At 55.0% G+C, this 23142-nt stretch overlaps 1 protein-coding gene across 1 annotated transcript in view; it reads left to right on the forward strand.

Moving 5' to 3' along the window:
• LDB3 (LIM domain binding 3) overlaps nt 1–23142 on the forward strand; it is a 58342-nt gene that overhangs the window by 26387 nt on the left and 8813 nt on the right. The window contains exons 9-13 of the mRNA XM_044916515.1: nt 9041–9223; nt 12435–12577; nt 18932–19352; nt 20487–20667; nt 21288–21408. Coding sequence (XP_044772450.1) covers nt 9041–9223; nt 12435–12577; nt 18932–19352; nt 20487–20667; nt 21288–21408 — 1049 coding nt within the window. The remainder of the gene's footprint in view (nt 1–9040; nt 9224–12434; nt 12578–18931; nt 19353–20486; nt 20668–21287; nt 21409–23142) is intronic.

Below are 23142 nucleotides of genomic sequence, written 5' to 3' on the forward strand. Positions count from 1 at the left end.
GAATACTGGGGCTCCTGGCCTCCAGCTGAAGTGGCAGAGCCCGAACCGTGCCTCCATCCAAAGGCCGAGCCTCTAATCTCAGAGACATCACCATAGCTTCCCTCTGACTTGGGGCGTGCATTCCGGGGCTCTGATGGCTCAGAAGGGTGGGTCCATGCTGGGCAGCGCTGACCAGGGTGGAAGCAGAGGCAAGCCTAGTTTGTCCTAGGCACGGTTTGAATCTTCGAGGCATCGGGTTCCCACTGCTTGGGTGTGACCATCCCAGAAGACCCCAGTGTGTAACTCAGACATCCCCTTGCCCCCACCTTGGAGCTCAACTGTCTTATCAGAGCAATTTCTGCATTTACCCAATGCTCACCTGTGTAAAGAACGCTGCCACTCTCTTAGACCCCAAGTGTTAAGGACTAAAGTTGATTTGAGTGACAAGTTCACAGAGGAGTCGAAGGGGAGGGTGGCCCTGCACACTCCTCCACAGCGTAAAAACCCTTCCAAGTCCCTACTCCACAGTGGCCCCATCCATGGTTCTTTTTCCTCTCCCTCCCCTACTTCCAACAGAGCTCAGGGACTCACTGGTTCCTCCCTTCTCCCCACTGTGGCCTCCCGCGGCACTCCAGTGTCTTCTTCCCTCCCTCCCTGTGCACAGTCAGCTCTGTCCCAGCTCCTATGGCTGACTCTCCTGGTGCCAGCACAGCTCTGAGCCCTCCCCCAAAGGGAACCTTCGTGCAGATGGCAAAAGTTCTGTGGATTTTTCATTCTTGGCGTTCTGCTGGCCTAGTAAGTTTGAAAACCACACCAGGAGAAAGCCTCGTGGGTGTCCCAGGACTTCTCCTCCTTTCTCTCCTGCCGGCTCTCCTCTCTCTCTGCCCCCTCTCTTCTTTACTCCCCTGGATCCTGTCTTGGGCAGGCTATGAATTTACCAACAGCTGCAAGAGAGCAGGCTCATGAGAGTCACTGACTCTCCGGGACTATCTCTGAGCCTGTCACTGAGCACTGATGACAAAGACCATGGGCCCGGCTGGACAGACTGGCCATGTCTGTGTCCTGGGTGGTCACAGGATGGTCGATTGTGCTACCAGCAGGGCCCCTGCTTTTGCTGTCTTCCTTCCTTCTCCCCGACCTTGGAGACATCCTAGTTAGATCCCAAGTCTGCCGCTGAGTTTCTGCGTGGTCTAAGGCCATTCGTGAGATATCTCTGGGCCTTCGCTTCCTCTTGGTATCAGGAAAGTTTGGTCTTGGACAGTGGTTTTTCAAGATGCTGGCAGTCAAACAGAATCTTCCGCACAGTGTGCAGGACTCAGCGTGTAGAGGGAGAGTCTGCCACGTAATGCAGATGTGGGGTGGTGGAAAGGTGTGTATGTGGGGATGCAGGACTGCTAGAGAAATGTAAACCAGCATTGCCCCATCTCTGATTTTCAGAGACCTAACGCTGCTCTTCCTGACCTTTATACACTGGCAATTCATTTATTAAACTGCTTATCTTGAGATAATTGCAGAACTGGCATGCAGTTGTAAGAAATTATAAATATAGAGAGATCCTATACACACCTTATCCCCCATGGTAACATCTTGCAAAACTACAGTACAAAATCACAACCAGCCTGTGGACACTGGTACAGCCAAACACAGAATATTTCCTTCACCCAAGGATTCTCCCCCTGTTGCCCGTCTATAGCCACACCTACCTCCCCACCGTGCACACCCTCTCCTTAACCTGCGGCAACCACCAATCTGTTATCTGTTCTCCATTTCTGTAGTTCTATCACTTCAAGTCTGTTGTGTATATGGAATCATATAGCCCGTGACCTTGTGGGATTGGCTGTTCTTAGTCAGCCTGATTCCCTGGGGATTTATCCAAGTTATGGAGCATACCAATGGTTCATTCGTTTCTTTTTATTACTGAATAGTCTTCCATGGTCTGGACATAGCAATTCATTTTTAAAAGGAGTTTTAAACACTGTCCGGGTTAAACACACCGCTTTTGTGCCTGGATGTGGCCTCTGGGCCACCAATTTGCACCTCTGGTCTGGAGAATATTAGCTGTCCCTCCAGCCTGGAAGGTCTAGGATTCTGGCATCCGTAGCACTCGTGTTTCTTGAACACAGCCTCTCCTCCGTTTCTCCGTTCCTGGCTGTGCCTTGGCTGTTTTGTCCAGCGCCCTCGGTTGAGCAGGCTGGGGGTGGAGCTCCGGAGGCCCTGTCGGTGGGAAGTGGTGGGAAGTCCTGGTCCCCTGTGTGTGTGCCAGTGGTCTCGTGAAGATGCACGTGCACGTGGGTGCCTGGCTGTGCTCAGGCCTGGGCAGATGGGGGCAGTTGGTGGTATTTGAAGGCTTCTGTCTGGGGACAGAGAAGGCTTGGCAGAGGCCAGGGAAGCATAGGGAGGTGACAGGTCTGCTCACCAAACCTCATCACGGGAACAGGCGTCCCTCTTTCTTGATGCCCAGCCTGGGGACAGAGACTATGCTAGGCCCACCTGCCTATGTGGTTCAGTCCCAAGAGCCCACAGCCAAAGCAGCCCTGCCCAGCCCTAACCACATGGGCCAGGGAGAACCCAGAGACCCACCCCTTTGCCCAGCCTGACCTCAGGCCCACTAGCCAGGCCCCTACTCCGTGGCTTCCTACTCACTCAGCTCAGGGACATCAGTCCCTCAATCCTGGTCCTTGGGACTCTGGTCTTGCCCCAAACCAGGAAAGTACTCCGTGGGTGGCCAAGCTTCTCCAAACCAAACTCTTCCCTCCCATGCCCCCTGCCCGAGGTGTCAGACAGAATGGGACACATCCCCTAACCCTTTCTTTCCTCCTCTCTTCTCTCTGTCTCTCTGTCTCTGTCTCTGTCTCTCTCTGTGCCACAGGGAAAGGTTTGAAACGGAACGTAACAGCCCACGTTTTGCCAAATTGCGCAACTGGCACCATGGCCTTTCGGCCCAAATCCTTAATGTTAAAAGCTAAAAGGCTATCTGGAATCCCCCCACTCCTCTCAGGCTGGACCCCCCTCCACCCCCCACACAGTTCTGGCATGTGAGCGCCACGGTGATGCTTGAGAATGTATAGCTGTGCTGGGGGGCACCTTGGATAGACCACTGCAGCAGTTCTGCTCTCTGCCTACCCCACAGCTGATAGCCGAGGCCCAGCCCCACACAGCACTGCCCCCATTCCTGCCCCCACCCTGAGTACAACCCTCACCACCCCGCCCTCATGGTCCACGCCTCTGTTCCCCTGCCCAGGGCCTTAACCATAGATCAGAGAGGATGTGGCAGGTTTTTCCCCCCAGAACCGAGGGAAACAACGTGCCACTGGCCCATTTCCCACCCCCCTCAGCTCCTAGGAGAGGCAGTCTGGCCTAGTGCTGTCCTGGAATAGGCCGCCTCTAGATCAGGGTCCCGGGAAGAGGCCAAACCCAGCCCCCCCCCCAGCCCCACTTGCTCCCTCGCTGCCTTCTGGAGCCTTCTGGAGCCCGGGCAGCCCGGAACAGGGCTCTCTGCAGAGGAAGTGGAAGCCCCAGGGTAGATGAGGCAGAGGTCCCTCCAGGCTGTGGTGAGATTGGGGTGTGTGCTCTCCTCTCTGTGCTGTGTGTGCTGGCTCCCTAGTTCTCTCTCCTGTACATATAAGCATGCTTGTTCTAAAATAAAGAGGAATTAAAATGAACCAAACCAGCCCCCGTCATGCTGTGCCTGTGTGCGTACCACTCGAGGGGCATTCTGAGATGGGGAGAGGACAGGCACCCCCTGAAAAGGGGCTCGGGCAGTGCCCACTGGGGCTGGAACCCAGTACAGCTCTGCCTGCTGCTGACTTCCTGACTCGAGGGCCCCACCCGGGCTGGGGGAGCGCAGGGGGGGCAAATCGTGGCTGGGAGTCTGCACTGCGGCCCACTGGGCAGCTGTAGCCTCCCACAGGGCAGTGGGGATGAGGGGGGAAGGTTCTGGAATGTCCCCTACCTCCCCACCCACACCCAACCACAACCAGCAGGCCTACTGATCAGAAATCATCCCCATCCCCGGCATGCTGCAAGGCCCTGGCCCAGGAAGGCACTGTCATGCTCAGCCCTGGTTCAGGAAGCAAGGAAGGGGCTCGCCTGGACTAAGGAGCAGCTCACGGGGGAACTGCTGGAGGACCTCAGTGGGCTGAGGCCATGGCTGAGAGGAGAGGAGGGGGAAGCCTTGGGCTTGCTGAAGCCTTGCTCAGTGGCAGGCAGGTGTGGAAGACCTCCAGTTTGGTCTTGCTTCTAGCCCTGGCCACCTGTGGCCTTGTCCTAGTCCTGAGCATTTAAGACTGTCTACCCACTTGCCTACCCAGCAGCCTATCCCCTGATTGAGGGAACCACAGGCTAAAAATAAAGGCAGATGCCAAGGTCCATCCCCCAGGGTTCCCCAAATGCCCCCCATGGCTGGACTGGGCCAGAGCCTTGCTCCCACTCCCATTACTGGGCATAGGCTTCTTTCTGCCTCTAGGGACTTGGCAATCCCATCTGGAAGGGGTGGCCAGGGGGAGAGCTCTATCCTGCCCACCACACTGAGCTGCTCCCCGAAGCGCCCCACCAGCTTATTCCACCTTGGCCTCCCATCCCTTCCTACCTCTAGCAGTCTGAGTCCAGGGCCAAGGCCAGGCCCAGGCAGAGCAGGCTGGCTGGGGGATCAACAGGGGAGGGTAGGTATGGGCTCCTGCTTGCATCGAGCATCCTGGAGCACACCCATATTTAGCTGACCTTTTGCTGAGGACTTCCAAGGCCCAAGGGTAGGTTGTGGGGCCACGGGCTGCCGGACAGAGAGAAGTCCCAGGCAGTGGGTGTCCTGAGGCTGGCAGAGGATGTGGGCCAACCGGTCAGAGCTGGTGGGCTCGCAGCCCCCTGTCTTCGGCCCCTGCCTGTTGAAGCCCTCCTGAAGCCCTGGAAGGCCCTCATTTGCTTTCCACCCTGCCCAGTGTCCTCCCAATGACCCCCAGCCCCTGCACGAGCGCATTGGGCAGCCCTAGGCCAGGGGACTGTGTAAAGCCCTCTGGGTGACACTGAGGAGAGATTTCCTCATCTGGCATTCAGTGTCTATGGGCTTTAGTCAAGGCGCCACGCCTGACTGCTGTGGGTGCCAAAGGAATCAGAAAGGACCGAGGTGGACGGTGGCTGACCATGATGCAAAGTTGGTCATGTGAGGTCCAGAGACAGGGAGCACCCCTCCAAGCAGAGGGTCAGAGAAAACTTCTTGGAAGAAGCCATCTGCGTGTTTGATCTTCATGACTAGGTAGGATTGGGGCAAGTGCAGTTAGGGAAGGCTGGGCAGGTGTTCTAAGCAGAGGGAACAGAAGTGCTGAGGAGAAGAAGGGGTGTCCCGGAACCCTGAGTTAATCAGTTTGACTGGAATGGATGTTCTGGTTAGTGGTCCAGAGCTGAGATGACAGGCGAGGGGACTCTGTATTCTGAAGGGCACGTGGGACTAGCAAAGGTTGCAGGGCATCATTCACTCTACAGCCTATGGGGATCACCGGACGGTGTTCTTGAGGGGTGTCGTTAGCCTAGAGTACAATGACCCCGGGGCCCCTGGAGTTGTGCAGTGCAGCAGCCCTGCTGTAGCGTGATGTGGGCAGGGCTGCCCTGAGCCGTAGCCATCAGGTTGCAAGCTGGAATGCCAACTCGATCAGTGGCAGCATGAATAATTTCAAGAGCAACCCCCTGACTGGAGTTCTGCCATCATGCAATCAACAGAGATGTTCATATTCCATTCTCTTAACTAATACAAACAGCATCATCACCTGAATAGTGGCAACCACCCCCCGGCATGATCAGTCACAACACCTCCACCATCACCCACGGTTCCAACCTGAGCCCAGTGACCACGAAACCCAAGACCCAGCACCATCACCAATACCATCCTTATCCTTTCCATACATATCATTGCCATCAATAAGAGCATCAGCCAAGCCAATGCTGAAGTCAATGCCATGTCATCAAGGGCCATCACGACAGAGCAGGGGCACTGGGTTGGCACGGTGCCCTTGCTGCCAGCCGGGCTGAGGGAAGCGATGGGCTGAAAGGGGGACTGTAGCCAGTCTGTGTTTGTCCTCCGGCCACGCCCTCCCCATGCAGCTGTGAGCATTTGAGTATAGGTGGTTTGGTGCTTTGGTCTGGTTTTTGCTTTGATATTTAAAGTGGATTATGACTGAGTCAGGAGGCAGTTGTTGAATCCTAGACTAGGCTGGGGTGATCTGGTGGGTACTCTCTTTAGGAGTGCTGCCAGGGCCAAGTAAGTGCCCTGCAGTGCTTGCTCTCCTTGGGGTTTCTGGGCGCCTGTGGAACTTCAGGCCAGAGCTGACCTGAACAAGAACCCCAAGAAACTACAGGATGCCCTCAGCACCACCCCTACTTCTCCTAGGCCCTGGCTGCTTGGTGTCTGCCAACAGTGGGCCTAAACAGGATGCTAGATCATGAATTTTCCTAGGGCCCCCATCTAGCTCCACCCCCCCCCCCCAGAATTCAGTGTTCGTTTGGAGCTATGCTTGGGGAGAGCACCACGTAAGTTGGTCTGACAGAGAATTAGAGCAAAAGGGACAGGCAGAGCCGACTTCCTGTTTGTCCTACAGAATACGGTCTCTAACCCAGACATTTTCATCACTCCTGTCCTGAGTGGTGTCCTCAGTTCTTGGAAGCCCACCAGAAGCATGCAACAGGGTCAGGGAGAACAAATAAAGGAGACCAGGTGTCCTCATCAGCCTGAGCTGTCCCAGGCCACACCTGCTTGCGCCATGAGGAGGGTCCGAGTAGCCAGCTCCGTGCTATGACTCAGTGCTTTTCTGAGGCGATGCTTCACAGGCATGACTTCTAGAAACCAGGTTCTTTTGTGGAGGGTGGGTGAGTGGCCTCAAGGCACTGATGCAGGCTGAGAGCAGGGCTACCTGAGGCTTTCTGTCAGAATCACTAAGCTGGGAAAATGCTGGACAGGACATAGCCACTGCCCTTGTCCACCCTGAATTCGTCCCACACAGTCATGGAGAAGAATGGCGCTCCCTCCCACAGGATAGTCAAGCTACAACCTTGCCACGTCTCTGGTTCTCTTCTTCCCCAACCCTCTCCCGCTATTTCATGCCTTTCTCTACCACACACCTCTCTGGATGGAGGAGAGCACTTCAGCAGCGCTTTCGTAAAGAGCTCATGGCCCACTTGTGTTGCTACCTGGGAGAGACCTCCTTAGCACCGCGCTCCTCCAAGTGTGGTCTGCGGACCAGCAGCAGTGGGTGGCACCCCCCGGGAGCCTATCGGAAATGTAGACTCTCAGCCCCCTGACTCAATGAACCGGAAGCTGCATTTTATCAAGATTCCCAGGCGATTTGTCTTCCTATGAAAGATTGAGAAGCTTTGTAGTGATTAGGGCTCACACCGTTTTCCGCCCCTTGGCAGCTGCGTGGCATTTAACAGAGATTCAATCTGTCTGGACCTCAGGTTCTTCATCTGTAAAACAAGGATCATGATACCAATCGCTCAGGGAGGTTGAAAGGATCAAATGGAGTGATGCTGGTACAGTTATTCAGCACAAGGTCTGGCATATGGTAAATAGTCACAGAGGGAAGATTAGTATTCTAATTGTTTTCAAATAAGAAGAGTGTGTTTTGCTGGGGAAAGATTCTACTTGACTAATCACAAGAAGTTTCTTTCTTCCTCCATGAAGGTGCCACTTGGCGTCCTGGGTAAGGTTTCAAATCCAAAGTCACATCACTCAGATCCTGCTGTCACTGCCAGGAAGTGCCAGGAGGTTGGGCGATTGATTGAATTCTCTCAGCCTCCATTCCCTCATCTATTAAACAGAGTCGATGAGCAGAGGGCTGTTGGCAGGAATTAAAGACACGTACCTGGCAGGTAGTACGAGTTCAAGAAATGAATTGCAGAGCATGGGGGAGGTCATTTCCACCGGCAGGAGCTGCATCCTGCTGCTGTTGTAGCGAGTACAGATCTCTGTCCAAAGACCCCAAGGAGCACAGAATGTGCATTTCGTTGCTTTCCTATAATTTAATTTGTATTCTCTGCCCTGCTTTGCAGAGATGGCAGAAAGCGAATCCTATCAGCCCAGGCTCTGATGCTCTTCTTTTGCCTGGACTGGTTCAGGGGACGAGGTGCTTACAGAGGCAGGGGGGTGGGGCGTGTGGGGACCTGGTCCTCGGTGGTGGCGGCCTGCGCTGACATCTGCTGGGATATCCCCAACCCACGTGGTCTCATGCTGGTGCACACGCCAGAACAGCCACCTCTCTCGCTCCCAGTTACAGGGTCTCTCAGCTGTGTGGGCACTCAGGACCTTGTTCATGACTCTTGGGCGGTGTGTGGGAAACCCTCTAAGGCCGCTAGGCCACATGATGGCCTGGGGATCTTTGGGCTGTCTTGGGTCTGCCTGCCCCTTCATCATGGGCAGGGGAGACTCTGGGGTCCTGCTACTTCCCCAGGGTTTATCCAGAACAAGGACACGGCTCCCTCTCTTCTTGAATCCCCCTTGCCACATTGCCCCCTTTCTCGTTCCGATGCCCTTGACCTGCCTGGCATGGTAGCTTTCGTCCGTCTTCCAGATGCATTCAGTGCCCCGAGTCATCTGCAGCCTGACACCCAGGCTCTCAGAACTCCACAGATGTGCACGTCTTACCTCTGCTTTGTGCCTTGTTATCATCCCTTCTCAAATGCAATGCATGCCTCTGACTAAATGGGGAAGGAAAACAGGATGGGCGAGGAAACTCGGTTGGTAGTTCAATCTACTTTTCCACCACACTGTGTTTTTATCATATATACAGAGAAAGACAAATTAGGAAGTACACAGAAATTGGGGGCGGGGTGGGTATGTGGAAACTTGCCAGGCTTGAGAATATTTTTGATGCGACCGTGGCCCTCCAAGTGCTCTGAGCCCTTCCCTCTTGGGGTCCTGGGAACTCCTTCCCTGAGCCTGGAAACACAACTTCTGGAAGATTCTACTCTGTTTGCAGTATGGATGGTGCCTTCCGCCCAGCCTGCCTCTGCTGCAGCCACCATCCCTATGCAGGGGGACCCCCTTGACCTCTTGTCTTTCTTGGTCCCGCCTCATCAGCACCCCTATTGAGCATGCTCCAGTGTGCACCAGCCAGGCCGCCACCCCGCAGCTGCCCGCTTCTGCCCAGCCACCTGCTGCTGCCCCTCCCAGTGCAGCCTCGCCACCCCTGACCGCAGCCACTGCCCATGCTGCCAGCGCGTCCGCCGCAGCCCCTGCCTCAAGCCCCGCGGACAGTCCAAGGTAACTGGCCCACAGGTGCCGGCCCTGACCTCAGGCAAGGGAGGCAGGAACGGCCTCAGCCTTGGTCCACCTGTTGACAACTGTGTCCAGCCCTCGGAAAGGCCCGTCCACGGTGGTTAGGACCCCGGGGTCCTTGGGAAGCCAAGCCTAGCACTGCCTGGTGCTGAGAGCGAAGGGGAGACTGGGGGTCACTGCAGGGGAACACACTGTGCGGCTCAGGACAGACATAGGGACGTGCTGCCCTGCCCCCCAGCACATGTTCTGAGATAGAGGTAAAAGTCTCTCTCTCTCTCTCTCTCTCTCTCACACACACACACGCACACACACACAGAGTTAGATAACAAAGAGAGACCTGGAACTGGGATAAAGGGGGAGAATGGAAATTGTCCCTGTGGTCTGGGGAAGTCAAGGAAGGCTCTCTGGAGGAGGGAGCAGAGACAGTGTTGACCTGGGCATGTCAGGCAGGTCAGATATGGGCAGATATTTAGCGACTAACTTGCCCTCTTCCTTTACCCTCTCTTCTCTCTTGATAGAGAGCATGCTACCTCCAGAGGTAGCCCATGTCATGGGACTTAAATCTCTGCTCCACCACTTACTGTCTATAATCCACAGACAGTGACTGAATTTCTCTGAAGCTTAGTTTCTCCTCTGCTAAGATGTTTAATGCAACATCTATTTTTGAGGGTTGGGACAGAAAAAAGTGTGCATAAATCACCTAGCACATAAAATGCTCTCGAGTCTTATGAGTTACTGCATTTCAATCTGACCTCCTGGATACCCAGCAAAGGCAGGGATGGGGAAGGGGGGCAATGGGGGGTTGCAGTTTGCAAAGGGTGCAGAGGGGTGCGGGGAGGTGGACAGGGCAGGGTGGATGAGTCATTCTAGAATGGCCAGGCAGTGTAACGGCCAGACAGGCCCAACTCTTTCTGGGCTGCATGGAGCTGTCAAGTTGGTGTTTGGGGTCAGAGCCAGCTTTCCCAGTTTCCCATGCTCCCTTCCCAGGGTTTTGCTGGAAAGGTCATGCCTCTCTGGGTCAGGGTTCAAAGGTCCCTGGCACAGCTTGAGGCAGGATAGAGGGTGGGCAGAGTGGCCTGCAGACCTGTGTGCTGCCCCCCTGCCCCCAGGCTTCATAGGGACCTAGGTGGTGCCAAGGCTAGGCTTTGCTCAGCCCAACTCAAGCCTCAAGGGTGAGCCCAGTCTGGACCTCCAGGGGTTGTTTTATTCCAGCTTCCTGGGGTCACTTAGCAAGTTGCTTCCCCTCTGCACACCAGAGTCTCTTCAGGTAAGGGCACAAAGAAACTTTGAAGAGGGTAAGAAATGTCTCTGTTGTTAAGTGGGGAGATGCCTCTCAAGTTGGATGGAGAAGCTCCAGATGCTGGGGCCTTGCTCAAGGGTAAGCTCCAGCACTGTGCTTCAGGCCTCTGTGTCTTCAGTGTCCTGGGGCCCTCAGGAGCCCCTCAACAGAGCAAACCCTTCCTTTGCCTTACAGATAAAGGCTGGGTGGAGGTTGGAGAGATGCCTGGAGGGGTCCTAGCACCAGGCCAGAGCAGAGAGGACCAGGGAACCACGGTCTGGGCCTAGATACCTCCCCTTCTCGCACAAGGCTAGATGGAGCTAGAGGGAGCCAGGGGGAGGCAAATGGACACCCCAGCCTTTCTTGGCATGGCCTCGGAATCCTTGCTGGGTGTCTTAAGCCTCTGCTTCCTCCCCCAATGCCAATCCCTGACACAGGACCTTTAGCTCCTGGGATGCTGGGAAAGCTTTCTCCACAGCTGGGAGAGCCTGGCTAAGCCCCATTGACCCTCAGCCTTCCACCATAGTGGAGGCTGGACACCCCTGGACACTCCCTCTTCCATTAAGGCCCCTACTCCACTGTGGTTTATCAGAGCAGGGCAGGCCGGCCCAGGGAGGGGAGACAATGCTTCACCCCATCAGGAACATGGTAACTTGGCACGGTAAGTCTGCACACCCCCTGCATCTGGGGCACTGGCTGTCTGAGGTTCATTCTACCTCCATACCATCTGGGCAGCACTGCACACGCTTCTGGGTCTGCTCAGGAGCTTGGCAGGGCGATGGGTTCTTAGCTCAGGGCCACCCCCTCCCACAGCCCTGGAGAAGAAGGTGCTTCCTTATCCTTGGACTCTGCCCAGCACCTGGGCCCTGGGGGAACAGCTGGAAGGAAGGCAGGAAGCCATGGGCTGGGGGCGGGGAGTACGTTTGCAGGGGCTCACTTCTCTAGCATCCCCATCAATGACCCCTTTGCCCTGGGTATGGACATGTGGTCCCCAAGGGGATCTGAAAGATGTAGGGAGAGACCAAGGATGTGTTCAGTAAGGTGTTCTTCAGTTTTAAGTGGAAAAAAAAGAGGGGGGGGGTTGTTCACTGACAAATGAAACTGGGAAACACTGAATGAGACGAAGTTGAACGTGCTGCTTAACTCCAGTACTTAGAGCCTTTAGCTCTCCAAGGGGAGAGGCCAAGAACGGCATTTCCTGAGGGCAACGAACTGGGGTACTTTCCCCCCATCACTGAGGTCCCATGGTTCCTGGGTCACAAGTGGGAAAAGGCTGCTCTAGGCCTCTTGGCAGCTAACTCAGCGGGAAGAGGGCAACAGGAATCCTGTGCAGAGAAGCCTCTGTGTGTGTGTGGGTGGGGGGGGGCGTGTCTCCTGGCTTCCAATGAGCCCTCCCTGGAGCACCCAGAAACCTGAGACTTGGCAGCTCCCTCCAGCCACGTAGGAAGGGGAATGGGGAGGAGGCCAGTGGCCTGAGGCTGTGCCCCAGAAGGTCAGAAGGTTTAGGGAGAAGGGTAGCTCCGACCACCTCCATCTGTCTCCTCTCTCTTGCTACTGCCCCCTCCAGCCCCAGCCCCACCCTGGCAATCTCTCCCTGGGGACTGAAGGGTTTTCTGTGTGTCTTTCTGGCTGGCTGGTGATTTTCCTCCCTCTCTCCTAAGGTGGTGGCACCAGCAATGGGCTGTATTGCTCTAACCAGGCTCACAAAGACTCAGCCCCCAGAAGCAGCTTCTTCCCCTCAAAGACCACCATGGTCTTTCCTTCACAGCCTCTGGCAACCCCCTAGGACTATCTCTGTCAGGTTTTCTCCTCGCAGAGGCTCCTGAAGACGGGGGAGCCCGCCTGCCAGGACTGCAGGCCCCAGGGCCTGGGTGGGGCTGTGCTTCTGGCTGCTAACTCCTCCCCCCTTGGTTCCAGGCCCCAGGCCTCTGCCTACAGTCCCGCCAAGGCGACCTCTCCAGCACCTGCCACTCATACATACAGTGAGGCCTCAGCTGCCCCTGCGCCCAAGCCCCGGGTTGTCACCACCGCCAGCATCCGGCCTTCTGTCTACCAGCCAGGTGAGAGGCAGAACGGAGGGGAGGGTGGACATGGCTTCTAGGCCACATCCCCAAAAGGTTGGTGGCCAGTGAGACCCTGCTAACGAGGCTCAGCCCTCCTTCCTCCAAATGTGGGCCAGAATCCTATGGAGCCTGCCTCTGGCCCTGGGGAGACAGGTGAGCAGTGCCAGGCAGGAATGGAGCCACCCAGCTCTTAGGAAGATCCCGTTCCTGGCTGAGGATTTCCAGGCTCAAGGTGAAGGAAGAAAGGGTTTAGGGGAGGAGCTTGTTTCTCCAGGAGTCTGGGTCTGCCTCAAGCTGGAAGACAGGCAGGTGTAATGAAAACACCATAGGCTTTGGACAGACCTCCTGCATCATGCTGTGACCCTGGGCAACCTGCTCATCCTGTCTGGTCTTTGGTTTCCTCAGCTGAGGCAGGATAATGGAGGCCCAGAGAGCACACGTGACCAGCAACAGAATGGCCAGCACAGGGTCAGCCGGTGGCTGAGCTCACTTGGTTGTCTGTTCCATTGCTCTGGTCCCCATTCTCAACACTGCCCCCGGCCCCTCCACAGGGATGAGGACTCAGCCCCATGTCCCCTCTTTCCTCGCGAAGTCTGGCCTGCGCCTCAGAGCCTGAGGGCAATTCTCAGTTACCTCGCCCTCCGTTGCCTGCCCCCTGTGCAGTGAAGCTGAGGGCTCTTTAGCCAGTATTTTCCCAGGCTGGGGGAAGGTCCTGTGTGCCCTGGTCTAGCGGATATGTCCACAGGAGGGCTCTGGGCATCTATAGCCATCCAGGGCTGATACCACCATCCCCTCCTTCCCACTGGATTCTGACCCTGAACTCCAGGAGGGCAGGGCTGTGGCAGATTTTCTTCACTGGCTCCCCAGCCCCTGACTCAGGCCTGGCACCGAGGAGGTGCTCAGCAAAGGTAGTGGATGAAGGAATAAATGAATGACTGAATGCTGGTAAGGAACTCAAGTTGGGGGTAAAGAATGGCATGGGGAGAGGCTGTGAACTGTGCACTCTGGTGGCTGAACACACAGGGGTCATGGGTCGCAAGGGTTCCCAGAGGGGGCCCATGCAAGTTCCATGGGTGGCTGAGATAGGATTTTAGGTGGGCATACACTTTTCATTTAAAGCATATTTCTCTTCACAGCCATCTTGACTATAGAAATTCTAGCAATAATGACATTTTCCACTTGCAGTAATATCCAAACTGTTCTCCGCCCCCCTCCCAAATGGTTACACACACCATTTTCACACATGGTAACAGTGCTGAGGTGAGGAAGTTAAGGACTTGTTCAGGAAAGAATGGGGTAGCTAACTCTAAGGGGACAGGGAGGGGGCTTCTCGATATCACGCCAGAAAGGAAGAGTTGGTCAAGAAGTCATGAGGTCGAGTCCAGACTCAGGAGCATATCCTGTTTTTGTTTTTTGGTTTTAAAGATTTTATTTATTTATTTGAGGAGAGACACAGCAAGAGAGGGAACACAAGCAGGGGAAGTGGGAGAGGGAGAAGCAGATTCCCCGGCCGAGCAGGGAGCTCGATGCGGGGCTCGATCCCAGGACCCTGGGATCATGACCTGAGCAGACGCCTAACAACTGAGCCACCCAGGTGCCCCAGGAGCATATCCTGTTAGGGAAAAGGAGAGACCCCAGAGAGGATCCTCAAGGAAGCCGGAGGGCAGGGAGGTCAGACAGGGACTGCGCCGGAAGGGCCTTGCTCTGGGGAGCCTGACTTGATGCGCAGGGCCGAGGAGCCATCATGAGCCCTCCTCGTGCCCGCGGTGTTGAGTGCGGGCGGTAGAAGCGGCTTCAGCACCAGACCGGCTCCTGTGCGGGGCTCTGCTCCGCCTCCCCCAAGGCAAAGCACTTCGTCCCGGCGGCCTGAATTCCCTGCTCTGAAAAATGGGCACGAAGCTATGTAGACCTCGTGTTCTGGGGACGAAAGGAAGCACCCAGCCGAGTACTTGGCACACAGGAGGCGCCCTTCCCTGTCCTTCCAGGGGCAGGGACACAAGGTTCTGAGGTTAGAGTCACAGGATTAGGGAGCAGTTCGGAGCTGGCTGCAGTGGTGCAACATCTCCGAGGGAGCTGGAGGACGCGGCTGCCCTGCGGACACGGGGACCACTGCGGGGAGGGCGGGAAGGAGGCCGGTTGAGGCGAGGCGCGCTCTCCGCGCCCGGAGCGCATTTCCGGCCCGGCCCGGCCCGGGCTCCCTTCCCAGGCGGGTCCTCCTGGGCACCTTCCGGGGCGGACCCCGGGCGCCGGCTCTCCTCCGCAGGCCCGCCAGGGGGCGGCACGGTTCCGGGGGCGCGCGCGCGCCTGCCCGGCCCGCCCGGCGCCCCCTCACCTCCTTGCCGGGCTGGGGCCCAGGCGGGCGAGACGTGCCGGAGCCCCGGGGCGGCGGGGCTCCCTCCGCGGCGTTCCCAGGCGGTGCAGACGTTAACTCATGCCTGCCCGCAGGGAAGGAGGCGGCCGGCCTCCGCCCCTCTCCCGGGGAGGCCGGGCGGCTGGCAGGCGGCCTGGGGAGAAGCGGGGAACGCGGGCCCGAGTCGCTCCCGTCCTCCGCCGACCCAGGCGGGGCCGCAGCTCCCCGCGGGACCCTTCTGCGCTGAGGGTGGCGTTCGCAGCCCGGCTCTCAGCGCTGGCGCCCGGGCTGGGCGGCCGCTCCCCGGAACACCTGGGGCCCGGGAGGCGGCCGGGTCGGCCTCACCGTGGGCGGAGGGGCCCCGCGCGGGCCGGGGGGAGGCCACGTCGGCCCGCGGGCCGGGCGGGGGCCGGCGCTCGTGGGGAGCCAGGCCCGACCTGGGATGAGTCAGAAATCACCTTGTTTAATTACACATTCCCGAGGCCGCCGAGTGCGATAGGGGCCTTTTGAACTTGCCAATTAGAGATGAAATATCACCTTCTAATTTAGACGGGCTTAATTCCGTCAAGCAGAAATAGCAACAGCCCCGGGCTCGGAGATGGGATATCAAGTCTCCCTTCTGGCACGTCTGGGGTGGCGCGGCCAGAGCCGGGAGGAAGGGCCCAGAGGCAAGGGGACTGGGAAGCAGCCGCTCCTCGCGCTCCCACCCTCACCCCACTAGAGTGGGGGCAAGCGATGCGGAGGGGGGAGCTGCCGGTCTGCGCCTCAGGGAACCGAAGGCCCCTAGGGCAGCCCACCGGACTCCAGATTCCGGCATGCCTCTGACCTGCCGAGACTTTCGCGGGGGCTTAGAAGAGGGGGCTGGATCAGGGAGTCTGGAAGGCCTTCCGGAGGAGGGAAGAGAACGTCTGCCAGGCAGAGGGAATCGGGTTTGTGTTGCTGGAGGGAAGCAGGAAAAGCGGGCAAGGGCCCGAGTTGGAAGGGGCATGCTAAAGCCTGTTTTGCTGCGTAGGGAGTGGTTAAGCAGGGGATCTGGAGTTGTCCCACTGCCCGAGCTCCCCAACTTTCCAGTAGTCACTTAGGCTCACCAAGCTTCAGTTCTCCAACTGTAAAGTGGACTAGAAAATATTCTCTGCCTCACTGGATTGCAGTGAGTATTACATGCACTAATACACGTAAAGGGCCTTGCCTGTGGATAACACAGCCGGCCAGTCCTAGGTAGCCACTGAGCTGATGAGGGCAGCACTGTCCAATAAAAATAAATGTTCTAGTTAACCACATTTTTTAAGGAAAAGGAAGCAGGTGAGATTAATGTTACCATATTTTATTTGACTCAGTATATTCAAAGCATCGTTTCAATATATAGTCAATATAAAATAATTAGTGAGATATTTATATTCTTTTCTTGTGCTAAGCCCCGGAATCTAGTGTGTATTTTACACTGATAGCACTTCTCAGTTTCGATTAGCCACATTTCAAGGGCTCACTGGCCACCTAGGGCTGCGCCCTGGCACAGGATTGGGGCTTTGTTCGTAATCCCTTTCAGCAGAGAGCCCCCACTTTACAAAAAAAAAGGGTGGGGGACACCACTTTTTGCATTATAGTAGTAGTGCACCCTTAGAACCCCATTATATATAATAGAGAGGGATGAAGCTGCTCTGAAGTTCTGCTAGATCACCTCTCCCCACACCCTCTCCCTGGTGGCGTTCCCCTCATTACCCCTGCCCCAGCACTTTGAGACCCCCTGCTCTGGGCACTTGGCTGCTACGCAAGGTTGTTAGGAAGGGTGGCAACACTTGGAATCTGGGCTTCACAAATTTGCACAGTGCATGCATCATGTCACCCCAGTAGGTCCCCACCACTCTCTTTGAGGCAGGCAGGGGCATCATACTTTCTACCACTGGTGATAGACTTAGTCCCAGGTTATCTGATTTCAGGGTGTCACATCTCCCATCCCCACCCCCAACATCCCACAGTCTCCCTGGACGGGTTCCCTCAGGTGACCGTCAGGCAGTAAGATGAGCTGACAGTTCACCCAGACCCTGAGACCCAGAAGTCACCATGCTCACTAACGTGAAATGATGCATACACTGTGCCAGGCCCTAGGATAAGCACTTTATATTTCTTGTCTCCTTGAAACCTCATAACCAACCTGTGAGGCACTAAGAATTATTAATGCCATCTTTAAAAAGAACATTCAGGCCCAGAGACGTTAAGGAACTTGCCCAAGGACACACAGCCAGGATGTAGTAGCGCTGGGACCTGAACCCAGGGCTCCTGATGGCTGTGCTACATGCCAGAGCATGGGACCTCCTCCAAGTTGATAGTTATTCCTCAATGACATGGTGTGCCGAGATTTTCTGGAAATTAGACTTATATTCTTTACAGAGGCACCTTGGGGTAATAGAATAGTTTTGGAGACTCACTCTGCCACTTACTGGCTCTGTCTGAGCCTCAGTGACCTCAACTGTAAAGGGGACTAAACCAGATGACTTGTTATGTGCCAAGCCTACTCCCTTAGTAAGTGGGAAGAAGATTGATTCCTTATGGAGAGAGTTTTACTTTTAGAAGCCAGCATCACTCCCAACATGGCTCCAAGACAGGGCCATGGTGGGTTTTACCCCTTCAACTTTTGATAACAAAGGCCTGGTCCCTACCCACCCACAGTACTGGGATTCCTGTGTTACCCAGCTCTGAAGGGCCAGTCATCTGGGAGTAGAACAATACGATTGGAACAGCAGGCCACAGGCCACCCAAGGTGGTCCAGGAGAACCAGGTGGGAGAGATCAGAGGCCAGGTGGGGAACTTTAGCCCTGAGCAAGACCTTCCTTTCCAGGCTGGAAAACTGAGGGGGGCTGTCTCAGGACCCCTCAGCATAGTCCATCCACCTAGGCAGGCTCAGGAATGGAGGGAGGTTGCCCCAGCATGCTTCCCAGGATGGGAGGAATGAGGCCTCTTTCCAGAGGCACAGACTGTGAGTTGAGGTGAGGCTTCTGGAACCTCCCTGACTGGAATGTGTGCAGGCTCCACAGTGGGAGGCAGCAGAACTTAGAAACCTAGGTTTTGAGGGCGCAGGCCTCAGAGGGCTTTGGGTGAGCAGCTACAGTGCTCCTTTGTGTTGTCACCCCAAAAGGTTTTTTAGCTCTGGGAGACTTGGAGGTGGAGGTTCCAGAAGTGAGGTAGTGCATTCTCCTGCACTCTTTCATGGTAATTTCACACACACTCAGACATACTCTGTTTCCCCCAGAGTGGTGTAGGGGAGCATGGGTCTCCTAGAGGCAGCCACAGACTGAGGGAGCAGCTAGACCTGGGCTGTGTCACCCCACCATCTCTGCCCAGGCTTCCTCTGAATGGCTCTCTCAAGACCCCCACCCCAATCAAACCAAGGTGAAATTTCCCCCAATATAAATCAAGCTGAAGTGTTTTTTGAGAAAATGATTGTAGCTAAACATGAAACCTGAACCCGAAAACCCAACTGCCCTATCATCCACTTTGTCCCAAAGGCTGGACTAGGTCCAGGTTCAGCAAACACATGTGATTGAGGCATTTCAGATGTCAAATCTCTGGTCAGAGTGCAACTGAAAGCATCCTCCAGTCAAGGCCAAGTTGACCCGCTCCCACCCCCTTCCCGGCCCAGGGGACCCAGATATGAGGCTTGCCTGGCATGCCCGCCCCCATTCCCTGTCTTCTGCAGGCTTCTGGAAGCCAAGGCCTGGCCGAGCCCCACCCCACACAGCTGCAGATATTTATAGCTATGTCCCTTTCCCAGCCCTGTTCAAGCTCCCAAGGGCTCTGCTCTGATTGCTCTTTATCTCCCTTGGCTCCCTGCTGCAAATTCAAATCTGGGGCATCAAGAAGTTCAGGAACGTGTCCTCCATAAAAATTGGAATTGTACCGCTCTAATATCAAAGTCACCTTTTAGAGTTTTCTGGCTGGGGGTGGGGGAAGTTGGGGTAAATGAATTCCTGATACATTTTTCTTTGGCTATTTTTGGCTTGCAGTGCCTGCATCTACCTACAGCCCATCCCCGGGGGCCAATTATAGTCCAGCTCCCTATACCCCCTCACCTGCCCCTGCCTACACCCCCTCTCCTGCCCCCACCTACTCCCCTTCCCCGGCACCAGCCTATACCCCCTCGCCAGCCCCAAGCTATAACCCTGCACCCTCAGCGGCCTACAGTGGGGGCCCTGTGGAGTCTGCCAGCCGCCCCCCATGGGTGACAGATGACAGCTTCTCTCAGAAGTTTGCCCCTGGCAAGAGTACCACCTCCATCAGCAAGCAGACCCTGCCTCGAGGGACCCCTGCCTACACCCCGACGGGGCCCCAGGGGTCTCCCCTGGCCAGGGGCATCGTTCAGCGGGCTGAGCGCGTCCCAGCCAGCAGCAGGACTCCGCTCTGTGGCCACTGCAGCAACATCATCAGGTACGATCCAGCTGTGCCCCTGAGCTGGGGCGCTGGGAGCGCAGGGGTGTGGGGTGCTTGTGCACTGTCTGAACCCTGTGGTAGGGCGGGGGAGGTGAGAGGGAGGGCAGGAGTAGGGAGAAGGCTCCCTGCTGGGCAGCCTCGGGCTCCTCTGGCTTGCCACCTAGTCTGACCCTCTTTGAGCTTTGGCTTCCATACCTGTGTGACACCCACTTCCCCGGGAGTCGGGCGAATTCCATGAAGTAAGTGGGTGAAGCTCCCAGCACGGTGCCTGGTGCCAGGACCTCCCCCTCGGGCTAAGGCCGGGTTCTGGGAATCATAGGTCTTGTTGTCAGGTTTACTGGGCATGGTGCAAGCTGGCTGACAGTGCTAGTTTTGACCCAGCTTTCCTTTAGGGTTCTTTCTGGGTCTTTCCACAGACAGGGCAGTGTTGCTCGGGGCTTTGGTGGGCATCTGCCACCCTAAAAGGAAAACAAGTCATTTCACAAGACGTAGGTGACACTTGTTTGGACATAGTATGTTTATAGGATGTGTGTGTTAGGGAGGAGGGCATATATATGTGATAAATACACTTTTACTTAAAGTAACACATGCTCATTAGAGAATAATTAGAGAGTTCCAAAAAGCAAAAATGAAAATGCACCACATTTCCTCATAGTCCCACTGCTCTGACTGCTAATCTGGATCTGGGCTACCCAGGCTGTGCTAGCCCTGTGGCCTTGAACAACTTATTTCACCTCTCTGTGCCTCAGTTTCCTTATCTGAAAGCAGGTACCATAATCCTACTTCTTAGGATTGTTGTAAGCACTAACCAAGTTAATCCACGCACATTTCTTCTTAAACAGTGCCGGGCACAGAGTAAGCACCCAATAAAGGCCAGCCATTGGCATGGTCGTCTTGGCTCTTCTTGTTATGAATACACTTCCCCGTCCCCTACTTGGAGGTATTTGAGTTGCTTCCCTGTTGTTGCTGCAACAATGAATATCTTTTTGCATAGAGCTTTATCTGAATTTCACATCAGTTCATTAGAACAGTTACAAAAGTCAGGGTTATTGGGTCAAAGTATGAATAGTTTTGGGTGTCCTGAAACATCCGGTCTCGAGCTTTTGGGGCTGCCTTTCTCTGCTTCCCCAGGGGCCCCTTTCTGGTAGCCATGGGCCGTTCCTGGCACCCGGAAGAGTTCAACTGTGCCTACTGCAAGACCTCCCTGGCCGACATGTGCTTTGTGGAGGAGCAGAACAACGTGTACTGCGAGCGCTGTTACGAGCAGTTCTTTGCCCCAATCTGTGCCAAGTGCAACACTAAAATCATGGGGGTAAGTGGGCAGCATCCCTCTCCTCTGACTCTTGTCTTTTCCCCAATCTCTCTCCCTCCCCAAGGTTGTGGGGGCCCGTTAGGAAGCCAAGAAGTGGCTGCTAACGGAGAGAGAACAACTTTCTATCCTACAAGGGAGTTGGTTTGCCACCAATGAGCTAGGGAGCGAATGAACATGGAGGGAGAGATGATGACTTGCCTGGGCCACACGGCTCGACGTGTTGGTGGAGCTGCTGCAAAGCAAGTTATCACTTTATAGACTGACCTCGCCACGCACCCACATGTGGCCTTGACCCCTCCATGCTCCTTTGGTAAAGCAGCGGTAATAAGCAAGACCCCCCGCCCCAGCTTTGATGGGAGGGTTCAGAATCACAGCTAATGTCACCACCTCTCCGATGATTTTGACACAGAACCTGGCACCCAGCAGGGGCTACATGAGTGTGAACTCCTCTGCCGTCTCCGGGCCTTTCCTCAGCACGTCCAAGGCCCACCTCCTGGGCTCTCCTGCCCTGTTCCCTGTGGGGATGCTCCGGCAGTAGCCAGGGCCTGGTGAGGAAGAGGGGGCCCAGCTTCCTCTCTCCCCTGAACCTCTTGGCCTGAGTGGAGGCTCTTTCCCCCCAGGAAGTGATGCATGCCCTGAGACAGACATGGCACACCACCTGCTTCGTCTGCGCAGCTTGCAAAAAGCCCTTTGGGAACAGCCTCTTCCACATGGAAGATGGGGAGCCCTACTGCGAGAAAGGTAGGACTGCTATGCTGTGGGGAGGCCCCACAGTCTGGGAGAAAGGAGCAGGTACAGGAAGCTCCTGCCTGTGTCCATTCACATGGAACCATCAGGAGGCTCCAAATGGCAGAATCATGTTTTCCTGGGGTGGGGGCTGGGTCTATAGCTTTTTTTTTTTTTTTTTTACACATTTGACCTCAGTTCCCTTCCCTGCACCACATATGCGGATTACAGGTTGGCATCTTGTAACCACTTGGGAAACCTTTCAGATGATTTTGATCTGGAATCTGAAAAGGCTTTGGCTTTGGACTTTCTCTTAGGTTCTGTTCCAGGCTCCACCTCGGGCTGGCTTTGTAACCCTGAGTGAGTTATTAAACTTCTCTGAGCCTCACGTCCCTCATCTGTAAAAAAGGGCGTATAAACACCTGCCTCATGAGTTGTGAGGATTAACCAGAGAAAGTGTGTAAAGCACCAAACATGTGAAAGTCCCTTTCCCTGCTCCTCTGATATTCCTTCAGAGTCCTGTAACCACCCCCAGCTGAATTCAGTTTCTCTCTTCCCCAAAATGCTATGTTTTACCTTAAAACTTGGAGTAAATTATAAATTTTGAAGACAAAGCACTCTATTAGAGAATCAGGTGTCCTGGCTAATTAGCCACTTCCTCACTCATTTATTCAGACTGCCTCTTTTTTTTTTAAGATTTATTTATTTATTTTAGAGTGAGAGAGAGAGAGAGAGTATCCATGAGTGGGGAGAGGGGCAGAGGAAGAGGGGGAGAGAGGGAGAGAAGCAGACTCCCTGGCGGAGCCAGCTAAAATCAAGAGTCAGGGGTGCCTGGGTGGCTCAGATGGTTAAGCATCTGCCTTTGGCTCAGGTCATGGTCTGAGGTCCTGGGATCGAGCCTCATGTCGGGCTCCCTGCTCAGTGGGGAGGCTGTTTCTCCCTCTCCCACTCCCCCTGCTTGTGCTCTCTCACTTTCTGTCCAATAAAAAAATAAAATCTTTAAAAAAAAATCAAGTCAGACGCTCAACTGACTGAGCCACCCAGGCACTCCCACAGACTGCCTTTTTCAGAAAAGGATTTGAGGGAGGGTCTAACAAAGTTACCATAGACATGAAGGTTAAGACAACAGAACTAGAAAATCAGTACCAAATAGAAGAGGGAAAAGCAAGCAGGCTGATTATGAAGAATAACAGAGCAACAGTGACTGGGCAGCAAATTTGTGGGCAAAAAGAGAAACACAGTAAGTTAGTTTACTTTAAAATCAGGAAGGAGAAAACATTCCAGTTCCTCCAGGGGAAAAGCAAAGCAAACAAAAACTATTCTCCCCTGACAACAAATTATAAAAGAAAAATTTCTTGGGTTCTTATATACAGGTGAGATGTCTTCCCAGCTCTTATTAATTGAATGACTTAGTTACTCAGGCACTCCGTGCCTCAGTTTCTATATCTTTAAAAGGAAGAAGATAAGAATCTCTTTTCCTTTCTTGTGAGTGTATGGTGATAATTGTTAGATAATTAGAAGATAATTGATAGATGTGTGTTCATGCCAATACAAATTGCTATTGTTGGGGCACCTGGGTGGCTCAGTAAATTAAGCATCCGACTCTTGGTTTCAGCTCAGGTCATGATCTCAGGGTCATGAGATGGAGCCCCATGTCGGGCTCCACACTCAGTGCAGAGTCTGCTTGAGATTCTCTCTCTCCTTCTCCCTCTGCCCCTCCCCCTGCTCTCTAAATAAATAAATAAATAA

The sequence above is a fragment of the Neomonachus schauinslandi genome, chromosome 6, assembly GCF_002201575.2.
Source record: "Neomonachus schauinslandi chromosome 6, ASM220157v2, whole genome shotgun sequence".
NCBI lineage: Eukaryota > Metazoa > Chordata > Mammalia > Carnivora > Phocidae > Neomonachus > Neomonachus schauinslandi.